The sequence below is a fragment of the Eulemur rufifrons genome, chromosome 14 (assembly GCF_041146395.1).
Source record: "Eulemur rufifrons isolate Redbay chromosome 14, OSU_ERuf_1, whole genome shotgun sequence".
In the NCBI taxonomy this organism is placed as follows: Eukaryota; Metazoa; Chordata; class Mammalia; order Primates; family Lemuridae; genus Eulemur; species Eulemur rufifrons.
This window is the reverse complement of record NC_090996.1, coordinates 25,348,296-25,365,980: the sequence shown is the minus strand read 5'-3', so window position 1 is coordinate 25,365,980 and position 17,685 is coordinate 25,348,296. Positions and strand designations below refer to the sequence as shown.

Below are 17,685 nucleotides of genomic sequence, written 5' to 3'. Positions count from 1 at the left end.
AAGACAGTGTAATTAATTTCCCTGGCCGCGGCAGCTCCTCTCTCAGGCGGCCTTCTGTTTTGCCACGGGATCACATTGTTTACAAGGTGGAGGCTTGTGCGGTGGTTGCCTTGTGTTTCTCCTGCAAAGCACGTCCCACGTGGTGGGAAAATGGCACCAATTTTTCGTGCAAGGTGTAGTCTGAGGCCCGGACTGGTGGGGACTCACCAAGTGCATGTGGGTTGGCTGCCGTCAGTGGTGGGAACATAGCAACTGTTGTGGGGACATCAGAGACAGGCAGCGGGGGGTGTCCGAAGACCCCACGCTGTGCAGGGATGCACACCACTCCTTACTTGCTGCGTCCCATCAGACAAGTCACTTCACCTCTCAGCCTCAGTTTCTTCATTCATAGAATTGAAATATGACTTCTACCTGACAGCTGTTGTAGGCACACAACAATGACAGCTGCTGTTACAGTCGTGATTGCTGCTACTTGGCTATGACTATTGATTGTAGAGATGGGGTCACCATGTCCTCCTGTCTGAGAAGCCCTGGAGCTCCTGTGGCAAGATTCTGGCTGATTGGGACATTAGACCCCACCTTTTAAACCAGCGAGTGGTCCCCAACCTTTTTAGCACCAGGGACCAGTTTCATGGAAGACAGGTTTTCCACCGACGGTTGTGGGGGAGGCGGAGCTCAGGCGGTGATGCGAGCGATGGGGAGCGGCTGTAAATATAGATGAAGCTTCGCTCACTCTCTGGCGCTCACCTCCTGCTGTGAGGCCCCCGGTTCCTAAGTTTCACTGAAAGCGATTTGTCCATGGATAGGGGAGGGGCGGAGCTCTGCAGCCCTGTCCCTGACAGGCTGGGGACCAGGTCCCTGGCCCAGGGGTTGGGGACCACAGTTTGAAGCCATATGTGGATGTGGCCACTGAGGCTCAGTGTGATTGTCTCTCGGCAGAGCCCTGGCCAGTATTACTTCAAACCCATGATGAAGGAATTCCGGTTTGAGCCGTCCTCACAAATGATCGAGGTGCAGGAGGGCCAGAACCTGAAGATCACCATCACGGGGTACCGCACGGCCTACAGGTGAGCAGCCCCGGCCGCCGCCCTCCCCCAGAGGCTCATGCCTCTGTCACCTAGAAACGCATCCCAGGCTTTGTGCAGAGTTTATATGGGAAGAAGGGAGGGTGAGATGTGAGGTCAAGGGACTTTGATTGCTACCCTTTCTTTTCATATCTCAGCCTTGTGGTTCATCTCCAATTTCCTATTTTGAAATTGACCCAAGAGAGCCTATTGAGTTGCTAAAAAATTTTATTTTTTAAAAAAGTTTTAAACTTGAATTAAATCTTTAAAAGGGGAAAATGTATTCACTTGAGTAAAACTTTAAAATCTTGAAAAGAATGTACTATAGTATAAAGTCTCCCTCCTGTCCTTGTGTCCCAGCCACCAAGGTCCCCTTCTGGGAGACAACCAGTATTTCCAGTTTTTCTGAATACTTTCAGGGATAGTTTATATACATGCTGTCGATGGATAGGTAAACAGGTGCATGCATATTAATATTTACAGATACACACTTACACATACTTTTCTTTATATACATACAAAAGTGCTTTAGGTGAAGACTAATTGGAAAGGTTGGGTTTAGAACAATGGACCGTTTTCAACTGAATGTATGGAATGAAAAATATAGTGAGTTATTTTTATGTTATTGAATGCTCCATTATTTAGAATAAAGCCTAGCAAGAATAAAATAAAGCTTGCCTTTTTTTAATGACAATTTTCCGGAGTGTCCCTCAAAACGTTTGGGAACAGAAATTGGTAAGTTATCCCTCTGGCAGGGAGGCTTGACTGGGAGGTGCCACGGCCACGCCTGAGTTGCCGGGGTCATTGGGGCGCAGTTCTCCCCTGAGCTGTTCTGTCCCGTGGCCGTTGGTAAACGCAGAACACTCTGCCTGGGATCCTTTGGGTGCCTCAGACAGCCACGAGAGCGCCACGTTCTGTTTCTTTTCTGGTCACACCAGTTGCTACGGTACGGTGTCTTCTTTAAATGGAGAACCAGAGCAGGGTGTTGCGGTGGAAGCCATGGGCCAGAACGACTGTAGCATTTACGGAGAAGACACCGTAACAGATGAAGAGGGCAAGTTCAGATTGCGTGGATTGCTGGTGAGACTTGGAACACGTTTTATAATATCAGTGGGTTTTTGTCATCCGGTATTGAGCGGTGTCTTGTGGTATCCCAGCACTGCCAGGAGTGGGGTAGGCGAGAGGGCTGAGGGTGGGGCTCTGGAACCTTCCCCATCCCTATTTTAACTGGCACGTTTTGCCTTTTATCTAGTGAAGGGGTTGGGTCAAGATTCTGTGGCAAAATCAAGTTGAAAACCATGGGGTTTTGGTGCAACTCTTGCCTAGCAGTGTGTGGTGTGTGGTTATTGCTGATGCTATAGCTCTTAAACCAAATGCCTGTGGGGAGAAGAGGAGTGTGAATGCGGGGGCGGCTGGGTGGGCAGTAGGGAGTGGTGTGGACTGCGGAGAGGCCTGGCCCAGGGAAAGGGCACAGCCTGTTTTCTCAGCTCCAGCCCGTTGTAGCCATGTGGGAAGACAGACTCAGGGTTGCCCGATCTTTTGAAAGAAACGTCAGAAATTCAGATTTGTGTGAAAACTCCTGATTTTTAGATGTTAAAAACTAATTAAGAAAAAAAGAAACCCATAGTGTCTCTGTGTAGGCCACATAAGCAACTTACTTGTCCTGTTGGCTGCTAAATTGCAACATTTGGCTTAGGATTTGGCGCTTTCTTCCTTGATTTTGATTTGTTCATTCTTTCATTCGCTCATTCAGCAGACCCTGAGTGTAACCACAGTGTGTATCTGAGAGGGAGTGTGAGTTGGGTAGCTCCAGGGGGCCACCAAGATCTGGAATGTGGTCCCCAGCCTTTCAGATTCCCAAACCAGGCGTTTGTAGCTGAGCCCAGAGCCAGTCACACGAATCTCAGTGACAGGCTAATGTTTGCCTAAATCACGTGGGCTGAGATGCAAAGCGGTCTGCCAGTTTGTTTATCCGTGCTGGGACAATGCCGGTCTTTCCCGAGACGAGAGTACCCCTGTTGAGAGCCCAGGGCATCCTCCCTCTCAGTATCGAGGAACCTGGAAGTCGGCTTGGAGGGTTGCTTGGTGCTCATGGAGCGCTCAGGCCAGCGGAGGTGGGTAGACGTGGGCGTGTCTCCCCGGCCATGCTCGGGCCTGGGATCCGGACGGGTGATGGTCCGGCGGGCAGAGCTGGACGCGCACTGACCGCGTGGGCTCCCCTTCCCCCGCTCTGCCCGCCGCTCCCCTCTTTTGGTGCCTGCTTCTCTGAGCCATCGCTATGGCGGGCTTGTCGCCAGCCACACAGGTCTGGACACGCGTTGCTGTTGGTGCGGCCTCCCAGCTGTCCCTGCCCTGTGGCTGCTGCCACAGGGACCCCTGTTCCCGAGGCCCAGGAGAATGCTCTCTGCTCCCCGCCAGGCCTGGGTTCCTCCCTCGTGGCGATGGTTCCAGAGAGGACAGACTGCGGTGGGGGTGGGTGCACCGCCGGCTGTGGCCAAGGTGCAGGCAGAGGGAAGGTCGCGAGAGCCACGTTCTGCGCGCTGAGGGCAGGCACGGCCTTTGCGTTTCGTCCTTTCTTCCCTGCGAGGACACCCTTGTGCTCTGGCACCTGGCAGAGTTTGGATCCCGCCCTGGTCATTCCTTAGCTATTCAGGCAAGTTTTTCATCCTTTCCTTGTCTGTTTTGTCATCTGTAAAATGAAGATAAGACCAACGTCTACCTCTTGGGATGGCCGAGAGTTAATCCATGCGAAACACATGGAGTGGCGGCTGGCGCCTTGGCTCAGTAAGTGTTTAGTTAAATAAGCAAAAACAAACAAAACCCTCCCTGGGTAACGCTGGGAGCTGACGTCTGCTGTGTGCAGCTTTTGTCAGTCTAACCTCAGTAGCATGACAAGGACCCGGGGCTGCCCCGGCTGTTCGGTCTCAGTTGGAGCCTCCGCCTCCCCTCGGATGAGCTCTGTGGTCTGTGCTTACTTCACGCGTAGTTGCAAGAGTGAAAATTCAGTGTCACCTCCTTTGTTCCTCCCGTGTCTTGCTGGCCCAGACATGTTCTTCTAAACTCCCTGACTTAGCACATTTTAATTTACCTGGACATAGTTTTCTTCTTCACCGCGATAGAATTTCATTTCAGCTGATGCTCCCAGCAGCTGCCTCCTCCTCCAACAGGCGTTAATTCATTCACGCTTTCAGTATTTTTTAGAGTCACCCTGGCGACTATGCCTTCCGTGTACAAGGCCTGTGCCAGGCCCCGGCTGCTGAAAGAGCAGCCTTTGAGGCGTTGCAGTGGTTTTGGATGTGAGTTTGCCATTCTCCCGGAGGGTGGCAAGCTGGAGGTCCCTTGCTGAAGATTTCTCGGGATTTTGACCCCAGTTAGGATGAGCACCGAGGCCGGTTTCTTCATTGGACCTTGCGGGGCAGTGTGCTTGTCGAGGCATCTTGGGAAAGAAGCTGCACCGTTAGATGTTGCTGCTGAAGGATGAAGGCGAATCGCCGAGACTGTTGGCCTTGAGTGAGGACTTGGGCCAGTTAGCGTCGGAGCAGCTGCCCTGGTGGGAGCCTGGCAGGTCCCCGCACTGGAGCGAGAGGCCTGTGCCTTCTCTTCCCGGCCTCGGTGCTACTGTTTTTCCTTTTCTTCAAAACCAGCCACTGGGGGCTTTTTCTCTGTAAGGTTCAAATAGCTGTTTAGAACTGAACCCAACGCTGCCAGTTCTAATTGAGTTATAAAATGAATTAACATGTCTGTTGGTGATCATAAATTTGGTGGTTCTCATAGTTTTAAAAAAAAATAATAGCTTTATTGTCTTTGTAAAAGCTCATTATAAAATAATTCAGGCAACATGTAGAAAAGGACAAGGCTTGGAAAGGGAGAAAACCACTTTAAACCTATCACCCAGAAATATTCCTGGTTAACGCGTAGTGAATGCCATTTCTGCTTGTTCCACCTGCAGTCAGAGATGGTCAGAACATACAGAATTTTAGGTGGCCAGAACCATATGATGCACTATCTGTGCTAGTTCAAAAATAAGCAATTGCATCTTAGAGTTTTCTCCTCTTTGATGCACGTAGACACCTTTGAACAAAACCCTGTGCCTCAGATCCTAATGGGTCACAGGGTTGGTTGTGCTATTGGTGATCAGAAATTGGTTGTTTTAAAAGTTTTTTTAGAAAAATGACTTTTTGGGCAAACATGATATATGCCAATAAATTTGAGCAATAGAATAGAAAGTATAAAGAAGAAATTTTTAAGAAAAAGAAAAACCCCAAATCCCACTTCTCAGAAATAATATTTGTTATAAGCATTTGGGAGTGTCATTCTAGACATCGCTGGGCATCTGTGTGGGTAGAGGGGAGGAGTGGACAGGATTTGAGAAGAGGAAGCAACCAAATTTGATGGGTAGAGAAAAACGAATGTGAATTGGGATTGAGGGAGTTGCAGAACTTCAGACGTTTCATCACCAGGGGTGCCTTTAAAGGGACTCTTAACTCTTAGGGAGGTTTACAGGCTGCAGATTGGGAACTGAGAGGACAGAAATGCTCCTGTCTCAGTGACCACACGCAGTGAAGCCAGGCTCAGGCCGGATGTGGCACGCACGACAAGCCCCCTTTCTAGAGAAGTGACCCCTGTGTTTGTTTGCAGCCGGGGTGTGTGTACCACGTGCAGCTCAAGGCGGAAGGCAACGACCACATCGAGCGGGCGCTGCCCCACCATCGGGTGATCGAGGTGAGCCCTGCGTTGCTGCTGCTGCAGCTTGGTCTGTTTGCTTCCCGCAGCAGTAATCCTTCCGTTCTTCTCTGGCTGTCTGCTTTTCATCTGTGGTCGGGGGAACGTCAAATCCTAATTAAGGGTCCTCTTAGAATAGTGTCATCTTCACAAGCAGCCTCGTATGTGGGATTTTAATGAACGGTGTTGCTGTCATGCATCCAGAAAGGAATTGGAACTGTGTGTCCTCGCTCCCCCCACCCTATTTCCCCTGCAAGCTCCGATCATTACTTGCAAGTTAAGGATCGTAAGGCTTAGGTAGCGTTTCAGAGCAAGGGAGGGTAATGAAGAGAACATGGGCTTGCTGGGCAACAGGGCCACCCAGTTTTCTTAGGATCAGATGACCTTTCCCCTCCATTTGGTGGGGAGTCTTTAGATATTCAAGATCATCATTTAGCTAAAATGGATCCCTAGAGAGGCCACCCTCCTGGTCGCAGAATGTGGCCCAGGAATCGTTTGAAGTAAGGCTTTTCCCTCACTGAATAACTCTCGTGGGCAAGACTGGAGATCTTGGCGGGACAAGAGGAACTGCCTTTTGGTGGCTGTATTTAGGTGGCTTCATTAGGCGTGGAGATTGCGAGGCATTCAGAGGGAGGGGTGTGGGCTCTTCAGGACTTCAGATGTAGGGAGTGGATTTTCTCCGTGTCCTTATGGCATCAGCCCTTTCAGTGGCTGGGATGACTGCGTTTCACACCAAAATGCTTTCCAATTTCATATTTCCTTGCCGTGGTAACTTAGGCCAGGGTCACCAGCAGAAATGGGGACTGTGGCCAGGCAGACGTGGAGGGAAGCAGGCCCTGTGGGGTCTCACAAACGTGAGCTCAGACCTCAGCCCGAGGGGACACTGTGACTGCCCTGCCGGTGGCTGCCAGGCAAGAACACCCTTTTTTCAAGGGAAGCTGGGAAATCTGGCTTTGTGTATGAAATTTCTTGCTTTTTAAAATGTTGGCAAGTAATTAAAACTTAGAAAAAAAATACTGTACTTGTCAAACAAAATATGTCTGTGGGCCATCAGTTTGTGACCTTGGACTTAGGCAAGTTCAATGGTGAACTTCGCTCCCTTAACGTAAGAAGTGAAATTTGCTGTAAAGTCTTTCTCAGGCCGTCGGACGGCCAGCAGAGAAGTTCCTCCTACAGCTTTCTTGTTACCAACATTCTTCTCTTTCTCTCTAGGTCGGGAATAACGACATCGATGATATAAACATCATCGTTTTCCGGCAGATTAATCAATTCGATTTAAGTGGAAATGTGATTACTTCCTCTGAGTATCTGCCTACGTTATGGGTAAGACCAGCCTTTGAAGGTGCAAATACTGTATTCTGTTCGGCTTTGAGAAAAGTAGGAGGGGTGTTTGTGCCAGTCTGACTCTAGCTTTAGCACGCGGCAAACGGAGGTTCTCCAAAGTGCTGCCTGCCGAGGGCTGAGTTTGAGATTTAAGAAACTTGCATCACAGCACATATATGGGAGAGCGATTGTTGGAGAGAACGTGTTCCAGTTTCAGTGAACTGTTTTGCCAGAGGTGAAGCATCTGCAAGATTGTAGTAGACACCTGATGAACGATTGATACAATCTGGAGTCTGACATGGAAAGAGAGCCTTGTAACTTTTTAAATTCTGTCCAGGGTGGAGGTGACGTGCAGTGGCCTGGAAGGCAGGCAGTCTGGGTACTCTTGTCACCGGTAGTTACTCACCTTGCTGCCGTGGCCAGTGACTTCATTTGCATGTGCCTTGGTTTCCTCCTCTGTGAAACGTGGGTCTTGGACACAGTGACCTCTACGGTCTCTTCCAGCTCTAGCAGAATCTCCATATCTGTGACTAATGAACAAATATTTATAAAATGCCCTGCGATCCCTCCAAAGATGTTAACGAATTGGTCTGGGGGTGTATTGTTAAGGCGCACTTGTCATTTTATACAGAGTGAAGTATTTGGCTTGGGGGAGAACGTGTGCTTGGGTTTTAACTCACCACAGTCTAGGGGTTGCAAGTGTGTGTGCCTGTGGGGACCAGGCAGGGGGTGTCAGAGAGGGCAGAGGGCTGGGTAGGGTGTAGGGGGAACAGGGGAAACCCTGCCCCATCCACAAAGGGAGAGGATAATGCCTCAGTTTCTTCTGATTGTTGCTGGGTTGGAATTCTGGCCCAGGGTTGGTATCACATCCCAGTTTTCCAGAGAAGCTGGAAATTAGAATTACTAAAGTTACCTGACTTTTTTGTTTTGTTTTGTTTTAAATTTTTATCTTTTTTTAGAGACAGGGTCTTTGTTGCCCAGGCTGGAGTGCAAGTGGCACGATCATAGCTCACTGCAACCTCAAACTCCTGGGCTCAGGTGATCCTCCTACCTCAGTCTCCAGAGTAGCTGGGACTACAGGTGCACCACCACACCTGGCTAATTTTTCTTATTTTTTATAGAGATGGGGGTCTCACTGTGTTGCTCAGGTTGGTCTCAATCTCCTGGCCTCAAGTGATCCTCCCACCTGAGCCTTCCAAAGTGCTAGGATTGCAGGTGTGAGCCACCATGCCTGGCCCTGATTTTTAAATATAATCAGTGAATTCAAATTTACTTAAAACACTGTACAGGGCGAAAGAAGACTTATGTGCATATGTGGTCTTGGATGTGACCCACAGGCCTCCAGTTGACTGTGTGTTATTGTGGAAAAGTGTCGGCATGGGTCCTGGGGACGTGGTCTCTGGTGCCCTCTGGTGGCAGGTGCAGTGGGGCATCTTCGCGGCCTTTATCATTAGGCAGCATGTGCCTTAGTTCCTCATGCCCCATGGCATATGGCAGTGAGGACATCTGAAGAACCAATACAAAATGGAATGTGTTTTGAGTTTAAGCACTTGTGGGGTTCAGGTTACATGATGTGACAAGGCAGTGCAAGGTGGGCAAGACCATCAGTCCCAGGCTCCTCCAAGTGTAGGCTGTGTGACCTTAGGTGACTTAGGCTCTCTGAGTCTCCGTAGGGGCAGTGCCCTGTTTTGTAGTCGGGATTGGTGACAGCGTCTGTAAAGTGCCTTTTGCACGCCTGGCATATTATAGATAGATGTTCAACACATGTTAGAAGCTATTCATTTTAATATTATCCTATTATAATCTTAACTATTAGCACTATTTTGAGCAATAATATAGGTAATTAGAGTCTACTTTAAATATTACATTTCTGTGCCTGGCATGTAAGTGGGGTCTCAGATGACTGAGGACTGCGTGACGGGTAGCCTGTGGGGGAGGGCGGTTTCTTTTCCAAATATCCATGTTTCCAAAGACAGTCCCCTCCCCAAGAGATCAGCTGTCCTGAGGATGTCTGAAATGAAATGTTGATCGTGTTTCAATTTCAAGAGCATGTGCTACTTTTTTCCTGCTCTCCAGGTAAAGCTTTACAAGAGCGAAAACCTCGACAATCCGATTCAGACGGTGTCCCTCGGCCAGTCCCTCTTCTTCCACTTCCCTCCGCTGCTCAGAGACGGCGAGGTAACGCCTGTGGCTCGCTTCTCCCTTCTGCCTCTGTTTTCATAATTCTGCTCTTTAGTTTCAGGAAACATAATTTTCTCATCATCTTCCCAAATACCACTCTGCAGAAAACGTGCTCTCTGAATCAAAGGATGTTGGGCTCTGTAGGGATTATTTTTTCTTAATTTTCAATTTACAAAAATAATACATATTCATGGCAGGAGATTTTGGAAAAAAGAAAAAAACCCACCATCATCCCATCATTCCAGAAGTAACCACTGCTGATGTATTGGTTGCTCTCCTTTGGGTCTTTTCTCAATGCACGTGTGTGTGTACGTGTATAAGTAAGAATATACGTATTTATTTATTGTGATAACTCAAAACTGGGGCTGTTTTGTACATTGTTTTGTAATGTGTGCTTTTCAATGAAGAATTTGTCAGAAATCTATTTACCATCATTAAATCTTTCATAACGTGACTTATGGACAGTAGTCCATAATATAGCAAATACCTTAATTTATTTAACCAAAGCCCCGTTAGGCCTTATTGACTCTTAGCTCGTTGAATGTATCACACATTCTTTACCGGCCTGAATGCAAGGTTTCTGTTGAGACATTCACTGATAGTCTTATGGGAGTTCCCTTGAACGTGACAAGTCACTTTTCTCATGCTGCTTTCAAAATTCTCTCTTTGACGATTTAATTAGAATGCGTCTCGTGGAGACCACTTTAGGTTCTATTTGGTGATCTTTAGGTTTCCTGAATCTCAATGTCCATCTCCCTCCCCACAGGTGGGAAGTTTTCAGCTATTATTTTGGATGTCGTTTACTGATTGTAAAATGTTCATTATCAGTTCTGTAATGTTTGGAGAGGACCAACTATGGTAGTTGGCGTGGTGAGAGCAAACTTTGCAAAGGATTTAGTTCTGTTCTGGCAGTCCTAGCCGGAGGATTCCGGTTGTGAGCCTGTGTGTGAAGTTCCCCCTCCTGGCCCCTGCCCAGTTGCCACGGGGACGGTACACCGTGGCCCTTCTCAGTGTAAAGTGGCTGTGAAACTATGAAACAGGTGTCGTGGAATTCTCTCCCCGTTTCTCCACATGGCTGTTGGCCCTTTAAAGTAGTCACTTTCCACAGCAATCTGGACACATGTTGGGCTTTGAGGTCAGACGTCACCTGGGTTCAGAGCCTTCATAGATGCTTGGCTGCCCTCCTAGCTGGGTGGCCCTGGGCAAGCGCACTCAGCTGCTTCAGGCTTTGCTCTGCTCCTCTGTGAAACGGGATAATAATCCCGACCTTGCCCGGGGTTGAGAGCGAAGCAACTGTGGGCCTGATGCAGTGTCAGGGCTGTGTGACCGTCACCGGTACCATTCCAGGGATATTGTATGTTTAGAACTTGCCAGCTTATGAGCCACTTAAATATCGTCCCTTAGAAATCAGCCTCATTTTGGACTGAAAACAGTCTTCCTCGGTTGGATCACACCTCCCTCATCAGAATTGGCTCATAGTAACTTTGCGTGTTTCATAAAGTCATTTCCTCAAAGGGCCATAGTGTGGAGGCTGAATATGCTGATCAGAAAGTGCCGCAGGCCCTGACAGCCTATCAGAAGACACCGTCTCCGAGACCCTGGGGACCCGTGGTTGTCACTGATGGACCAGCCCACTGAGGTTACTACTTTGAAGTTAGCAACCTTGGTTTGGCTGTGTAGACTTGGGGATTTCTTTAAAAACATAAAGTCCTTTACATCACAGCGTTGCGGTAGGTTTCGGTTTTCATTTGCTTACACAGCCAACTCCTTCTTCCTTGTGTGCAGAATTATGTTGTGCTTCTGGACTCCACGCTCCCCAGATCCCAGTATGACTACGTCCTGCCTCAAGTTTCTTTCACCGCAGTGGGCTACCATAAGCACATCACCTTGATTTTTAATCCCACGGTAAGTAAAAGGGGGAGTTAAAAAAAAAAAACAAAACTCCATGGGGTGGCGCGAGAAGGCAAGTCCACACAGCCTGCGCTGCGGGCCCCGGGTGAGGGCAGCCATTTAAAGGGCTCCCGGCTTGGGTCACTTTCCCATTCTGGATTCAGGATTTCCCCAGATGCTTTTTAGCTTTTCTGAGCAGTGATGCCTGTCGTTCCCTTCGAGGAGGAAGCTGGTGACGCGAAAGGTGTAATTGTTTAGATCGGTGACTCGGGGGTGATTTGGGGGAAGGAGGGAGACCACTACCCCGTGCTGAGTGGTCTCATGTGTCTCCCACATGAAACCTGACCTGCCGAAACCTCTAGAATCAACTGCCAATTTGCTGGGAACATACAGGACACAGGAGTCCGTAAGTGATACCACAGGGAAGCGGAACAACCACCTGGAGCCTGATTTGTTTGACAAATAAATTGCAAGAGAAAAAGTCCAGATGGACGGGATACCTGTAGGTTAAAAGAAACTTAATTTATCACTTAATTGATTGCAATATGTGGCCCTTGCTGGATCTTGTATCCAGTAGGCCATAAACAACAACAGGATAAACTAAACATGCAGGTCTTTCTCATTCATGAGAAAATTGTTCAGATCCGTGATTCTCACAGCTCAGCTGCGGTGGAATCACCCGAGGGTTGAACAGACACATCAGCGACAACCACAGAAACCAGATTCTGGGGCCCAGACTCAGGACTGCTGATTCTGAACTTGGTAGGGGGGGTGAATGCAGAACCCAGGAATCTGCACTAAAAAACAAAAATGTGGCCTCCTAGCTACCGTGTTGGTCATTGTTTCTAGGCCTTCTTAGTGGGAAGAGTAAGAATTTTATTTTTATACTTTTTAAAAAGGATAACTGTATGCGGAATTATATATTTCGATATTCCTTATTCCTTTTTTATAACTGAATAGTCTTTTTTTACGTAGCTATACCATAAGTCTTAGTCCATTCGGGCTGCTGTAACAAAATATCTTCGACCGGGTAATTTATAAACAACAAACATTTATTTCTTACAGTTCTAGAGGCTGGGAAGTCCAAGACCAAGGCGCCAGCAGAGTCAGCGTCTAGTGAGGGCTTGCTCTCTGCTCCACAGTTGGTGCCGTCTGGCTGTGTCCTCACATGGCGGAAGGGACAGATAGCTCCCGCAGGCCTTTTATAAGGGCACTGACCCCATTCATGACGGCTGTGCCCTCAGGACTTAATCACCTCCTACAAGTGGTGTCCTCTTAATACTCTCACTTTGGGGATGAGGTTTCAGCCTGTGCTTTTTGGGGGAACACAGACATTCAGACTTCAGCACCATATTCACTCAGTCCCTGGTGGGGCATTTGGGTTGTTACTAGCTTTCTGCGATTACAGATAACCCTTTAGTGAATTGCCTTATGCACGCTTATTTTTGAACGTTTGTCAGTCTATCTTTGGAACAGACTCCCAGAAGTGGAGTTGCTGGATCAAAGGGTAAATGCATATGGAATTCTGATTGAAACTGTTACTTTCCCTCCATAGGGATTGCACTGTTTTGCATTCCCACCAGCAATGTATGAATATCCTTTTTCTCCAACAGAGTATGTTGTCAACTTTTTCAATTTTTGCAGTCTAGCAGATGAGAAGTGGTATTATCTCAGGGTAGTTTTAATTTGCATTTCTCTCTTTGCATGTGGCTAAAGGCCATTTGTATTTTCTTTTCTGTGAACTGCTTACTTCTTTAACCTATTTTTCTATGGAATTGTTGGCGTTTTTCCACTGTTTTCAGAAGCTCCTTGTGTATTAGGAATATTAACCCTTTGTCTGCAATACATACTGTACACATTTCTCCCACTTTGTCACTTATCTTTGCACTTGGATTATGCAAAAGTTTATTTTATTTCTATGTTAAATGTATTGATATTTTTCTTATTGCTTCTGGATTCCCAGTTTTTAGAAGAATTTGTTGTGTTTTCTTGTGGGACTGGTATGGTTTCATTTTTCACATTGAAATCTCTCTACCCATTTGGAGTTTCTCCTGGTGGAAGGTGTGAAGAATGGCTCCAAATGACCTTTTTCCACATTCCACCCACTTACCATTTAGTGCTTTTTTAGACACCATCCTGTACGGAAGGTTGGTAGGAATTATCCCTAATTTGGAGACGAGAAGGTTGGGACCCAGAGGGGAGACGTGACCAGCCCAAGGTCACCAGCTCCTGTGGGGCAGAGCTAGGACTTGAGCAAAGCTCTTCTGCTGATTCCGGGGGTCGGTGAGGAGCAGCTGAGGCTCGGGGAGCTGGCAGATGTGACTTACTGGGAGAAGAGAGCTTTCCTGACAGCCCTCGGAGGAAGTACTTACCTTGTTCCCCAGCTTAGAAAGTACCAGAGAGGTGAGCGTGTTTATCTCTTCGTGGAGGCACGTTGTGACCCCCAGTGAGTAGGAGAGGGCCTCTCAGAAGGCCACTGATCTGTGGGGCACGACATTCCCAAGGAACCCCCCCGCAGGAGACCTATCTGGGTCCAGGGACGCACTCGGACAGCCAGTGGTGGGAGCACAGAGATGCCGCCTGGTGGTGGTTGAGCAGCCCAGCCTTGTGGCTGCTGCCGGGAGTGTGTCTGTCACTTCTGAGAAGATGAAAAATGATGTCCTTCAGGGGCTGGATTCTCAAGCAGGGCACCAAGAGGACCCCAAGAGGGCCGGGGCCTGTGCGGGCATTCACGGGTTGATGCTCACAGTAAGCCTTTGTGTTGGCAGTGCCGTTCCTCCCGCTTTTGCGGAAGCTCAGAGAGATTCAGTCGCTTTCCCAGGGCTAGTCCACAGAGCCAGGACCCAGATGAGGTGGTTTGTCTCAAGCCATACCGTAGCCTCCATGCGATGCCGGTTTAGCATTGTACACTCAGGAGGGGCTTTATACTCACTTGGTTTCCTCCGTTGTTGGATGTAGCTACCTGCAGCCACATTAGTTCATTTTTTCACTCAGTGTTCCATGCACTGCAGAGCCTTGCACATCTCATTTCCTTGCATGTCACAGCTTCCTGCTGTAGTAGGTGCTGTTCATGCTACCTCCATTTTATAGTTGAGTAAACCGAGTCTTCCTGTGGTTGCCCAAAGTTACCTGCTAAGACCTGGGACTTGAGCCTAGGCTTGTGATCGCTCTACTAATTCCCACTGGGTTACACCTTTAATGAAGTGTTTACTTCAGTGGAAAATGGGATGGATCGTAAGACATGTCAAAAAATATAGCTGGAGACAGAGATCTGTTCCTGCCCTTATTCTTCCATTTACTAAAGGGCATCCGTCCTGCCTCAGTAGGCAGCGTGGCCCCCGCAGTCATGCTCTAGCAGTTCGCAGAGCTTTTGTTCTCAGGCCCCCTTTACACTGTTAGACATTGTAGAGGATCTCAAAGAGCTTGAGTTTATATGGAATCTATCTATCTGTATTTATCATATTAGAAATTAAAAATGAGATGTTGAAATCATAGGAATCCGCAAGCCACACATTCCATTAGCTGTCAGCGTGATGACGTCATGTCACGTCATGGAGCCTCTGGAAAAGTCCACTGTCCACTTGGGAGAGAACGAGAGTGAAAATGGCACACGACACCTTAGTATTGTTATGGAAATGGTTTGGCACTTTGAGAACCTCCTGGAGGGGCATCCCTGTAACATACATCGTTATCTGGAAGTTCTCATTTGATGTGTTTGTTTCCTTGGTGGGAATAGAGTGGGCAAGCTGGGTTATATATTCATTTGATATTTTAGAATCCAAAATTTCAGGGACTTTAGCAAGATAGATATTTCTACCCCACGTCAGTGTCCAGGAGCAAGCAGTCCAGAGATCATAAGGTAGCTCCAAGGTATCAAGGACCTAGAGGCCCCTTCTTTCCTGTTGTTCTTGTCCAAAATGGTGCACTTGGCCAGCTGCTGTCCAGCCAGCAAGAAGGGAGGCACAGTGTTTCTTTTCCAGGGTACAACCAGGGTGTTGGCACCTGTCGGTTCTGTTCATGTGCTATGGGCCAGAATTTAGTTCCATGGTCACACCTAGCTGCAAGGGAGGCTGGGAAATGTCTGTGTTCTGACTGGCCCAGATGATAAAACTTGGGGGTTCCAGTGGAAGAAAGGGAGAGTGGTCACGGGATACTAGTAGCAGTCTCTGGTTCGTTTCCTCACTAGGGTACAGTCTCTGGGACTGGCTTGTCACTGTGCCCTGGGCCCAGCACAGTGAGTTCTCGATACATTCTTGTAGGACAAAGTCTCTGCATATGGCTGAGACTCAGCAAAGACCCATTTACTTTTCAACCACAGGGACTCCCCATTTGCTACATCTCTTCATTTTCTCAGTTTGGATAGTGAATGTTCAGAGGGCGAAGAGGACCTTGTTATTGAATCTCTTTGTTCCTAAGTCTCAGAAGCAAGTAGCGAGAGTTTGGACAGCAGAGGGTTCACGTGAAACTTGTCTGAGTTGCTTCGGTTTCTTCCTTTGGGTGGCAAGAATTTGGATCACAAGTGTCCCTGGTTGTCCTCCGACGGCCAGTTTGGAAGGCTGGGCGGGCTGTGTCTGCGTAACTGCAGGTGATGGAGAAAGGCGAGGCCTTGGTGAGGAGTAATGGTGTGCTTGGTGTTTGCAGAGGAAGCTGCCTGAGCAAGACATCGCCCAAGGATCATACATCGCCCTGCCACTGACGTTGCTTGTTCTGTTAGCTGGTTACAACCATGACAAGGTAGGAAATCCAGAGACCCTGTCTCAGGGTGAGTGAGTCCTTGCAGCTGTAGGAGTGATAGCAGAGGTTGTGCGGCATTATGGAAATCGCCAAATTTGGGGATTGGAAGGGCCCGTGAAGGCCTCAGGTCCAGTCCTAGGCCTTGTTTCGAGGCCATAAACCTCTAGTAACATCCCTCCGAGTCCTTAAACCTGGACGACCTCGAGGGATATGTTGCTCCCAGAGAGAGGCCAGCCTGTCTCCGCGGACCCTCTAGTCCAAAGTCCCGCCTCCTTTGAACTGGAATCCACCCGTGAGCACACAGTGCAGACCGGGCCTGAAGAAGAAGATGTGTTGATAAGTGAGACTCTACTGTCCACGTGGGCAGAAGTCTCCTCCTGGCATCTCTCTTTCTCACTCTCTCTCTCTCTGTCTGTCCAGCTCATTCCTTTGCTGTTGCAGCTGACGAGTCGGCTGCAGGGAGTCCGCGCTCTTGGCCAGGCAGCCTCTGACAACAGCGGCCCGGAAGATGCAAAGAGACAGGCCAAGAAACAGAAGACGAGGCGGACGTGAGGATGAGGAGGGGGCAGCTGCAGTCTCACTCGGGACAGGCCACAGCCAGGGGCCACCACCCGCCGTGGGATAAAAGCACAGAGCATGCGTGGATTGCCTTCAGCCCGTGCTGTTGGCCCCGCTCCCCCGGCAGCCCGGCAGCCTGTACCTGTCCCCCTGCGTGTGGCCCTTTGTGCAATGCAGTGAATGGACCCTCCCGTCACTCCGCCACACACAATTCATTTTCTGAGTCGAAGATAATTTATTATTATTATTTTTGTCAAAGAAGTATTTAAGCTGTGCCGGCGATGTGAGAATGTCATTCTTAACCTTTAGCATTCGTTTGCAAGAAGAGCTCCAGTACACGTGGCGTTTGGTTCCATAATGAAGTTCCTTTCTGGTTTGTCTATTTCCTTAACTTCCCCTTGACTTTGAGATCCCTGCTGGGAACTACAGCAGCCTGTATCCACTGCTCGGAGAATGTGGTAGGAGGTAAACATCAATAAAAGTGCCTGTTCATGTGTGTTGTAGCTCTTCTCAGATGTGTTTCTTGGATGACATGGGCATCATAAATTGAGCTGCATCTAAGGTAGGTCAGAGTCCTGAGTGACGTGGCCTGGGGCACGAGAAATGGTAGCGCCACTGAGTTGACCCCAGGCAGCTGACTTTTGGCTTCAGTGGTGGAAAAGTAGGGGACAGTGGGGCTTGTAGCAAATGGCAGAGCGCCTGCCCCATCCAGAGGATGCATGGTCACTCAGCCCTGACTCACTGTCGATCTGCAGGAATATGCATTCATTATTCTAGCAAAGCCAGAAAGATTAAGTTGTATGTGAAATCTTCCCAGTTTTAAATGTTAGTGACAAATTCAATTTTTAAAAAAACAACACACTCTGGCCAAACAAAATGCATGTGTAGGCTGGGGGAGGCTTGAAGCCTGCTGGTTTGCATGAGACCCACAGGAAGTCGCAGCATTTTAAAAGTAGCAGGAACTTAATTCGTGTGGGACGTCATTAAGTTAATTACAGTATATTGAAGGTGGGGACATATCCATCCAACATTTATTGAATGCCGCATACGATAGGCATGGACAATACGAAGACGAGTACAGATGACACCACAGAGGGAGTTGGGAGAGGCCAGGGGCCACGTCTGCATTGTTCGTCATGTCCCCACAGCTTGGCATGTATGTGGTGGGCGTTCAGTAAGGAACAGAAGAATGCACGCATGCAGGGATGAACAG

General features: G+C 48.5%; 1 protein-coding gene across 2 annotated transcripts in view; it reads left to right on the top strand.

Moving 5' to 3' along the window:
- The window catches only part of LOC138394667 (BOS complex subunit NOMO1), a 53,773-nt gene extending 36,821 nt beyond the window's left edge, over positions 1–16,952 (top strand). Inside the window, exons 24-32 of one of the 2 annotated variants that reach the window (XM_069486883.1) lie at positions 940–1,067; positions 2,003–2,144; positions 5,703–5,786; positions 6,999–7,109; positions 9,186–9,287; positions 11,076–11,195; positions 15,822–15,914; positions 16,335–16,462; positions 16,782–16,952. In XM_069486883.1, the coding sequence (XP_069342984.1) occupies positions 940–1,067; positions 2,003–2,144; positions 5,703–5,786; positions 6,999–7,109; positions 9,186–9,287; positions 11,076–11,195; positions 15,822–15,914; positions 16,335–16,462; positions 16,782–16,830 (957 nt within the window). In that variant the 3' untranslated portion in view covers positions 16,831–16,952. Of the gene's footprint in view, positions 1–939; positions 1,068–2,002; positions 2,145–5,702; positions 5,787–6,998; positions 7,110–9,185; positions 9,288–11,075; positions 11,196–15,821; positions 15,915–16,334 lie in introns of both variants that reach the window. The other variant, XM_069486884.1, reaches the window with a different exon arrangement.
- The last annotated feature ends 733 nt before the right edge of the window (positions 16,953–17,685 follow it).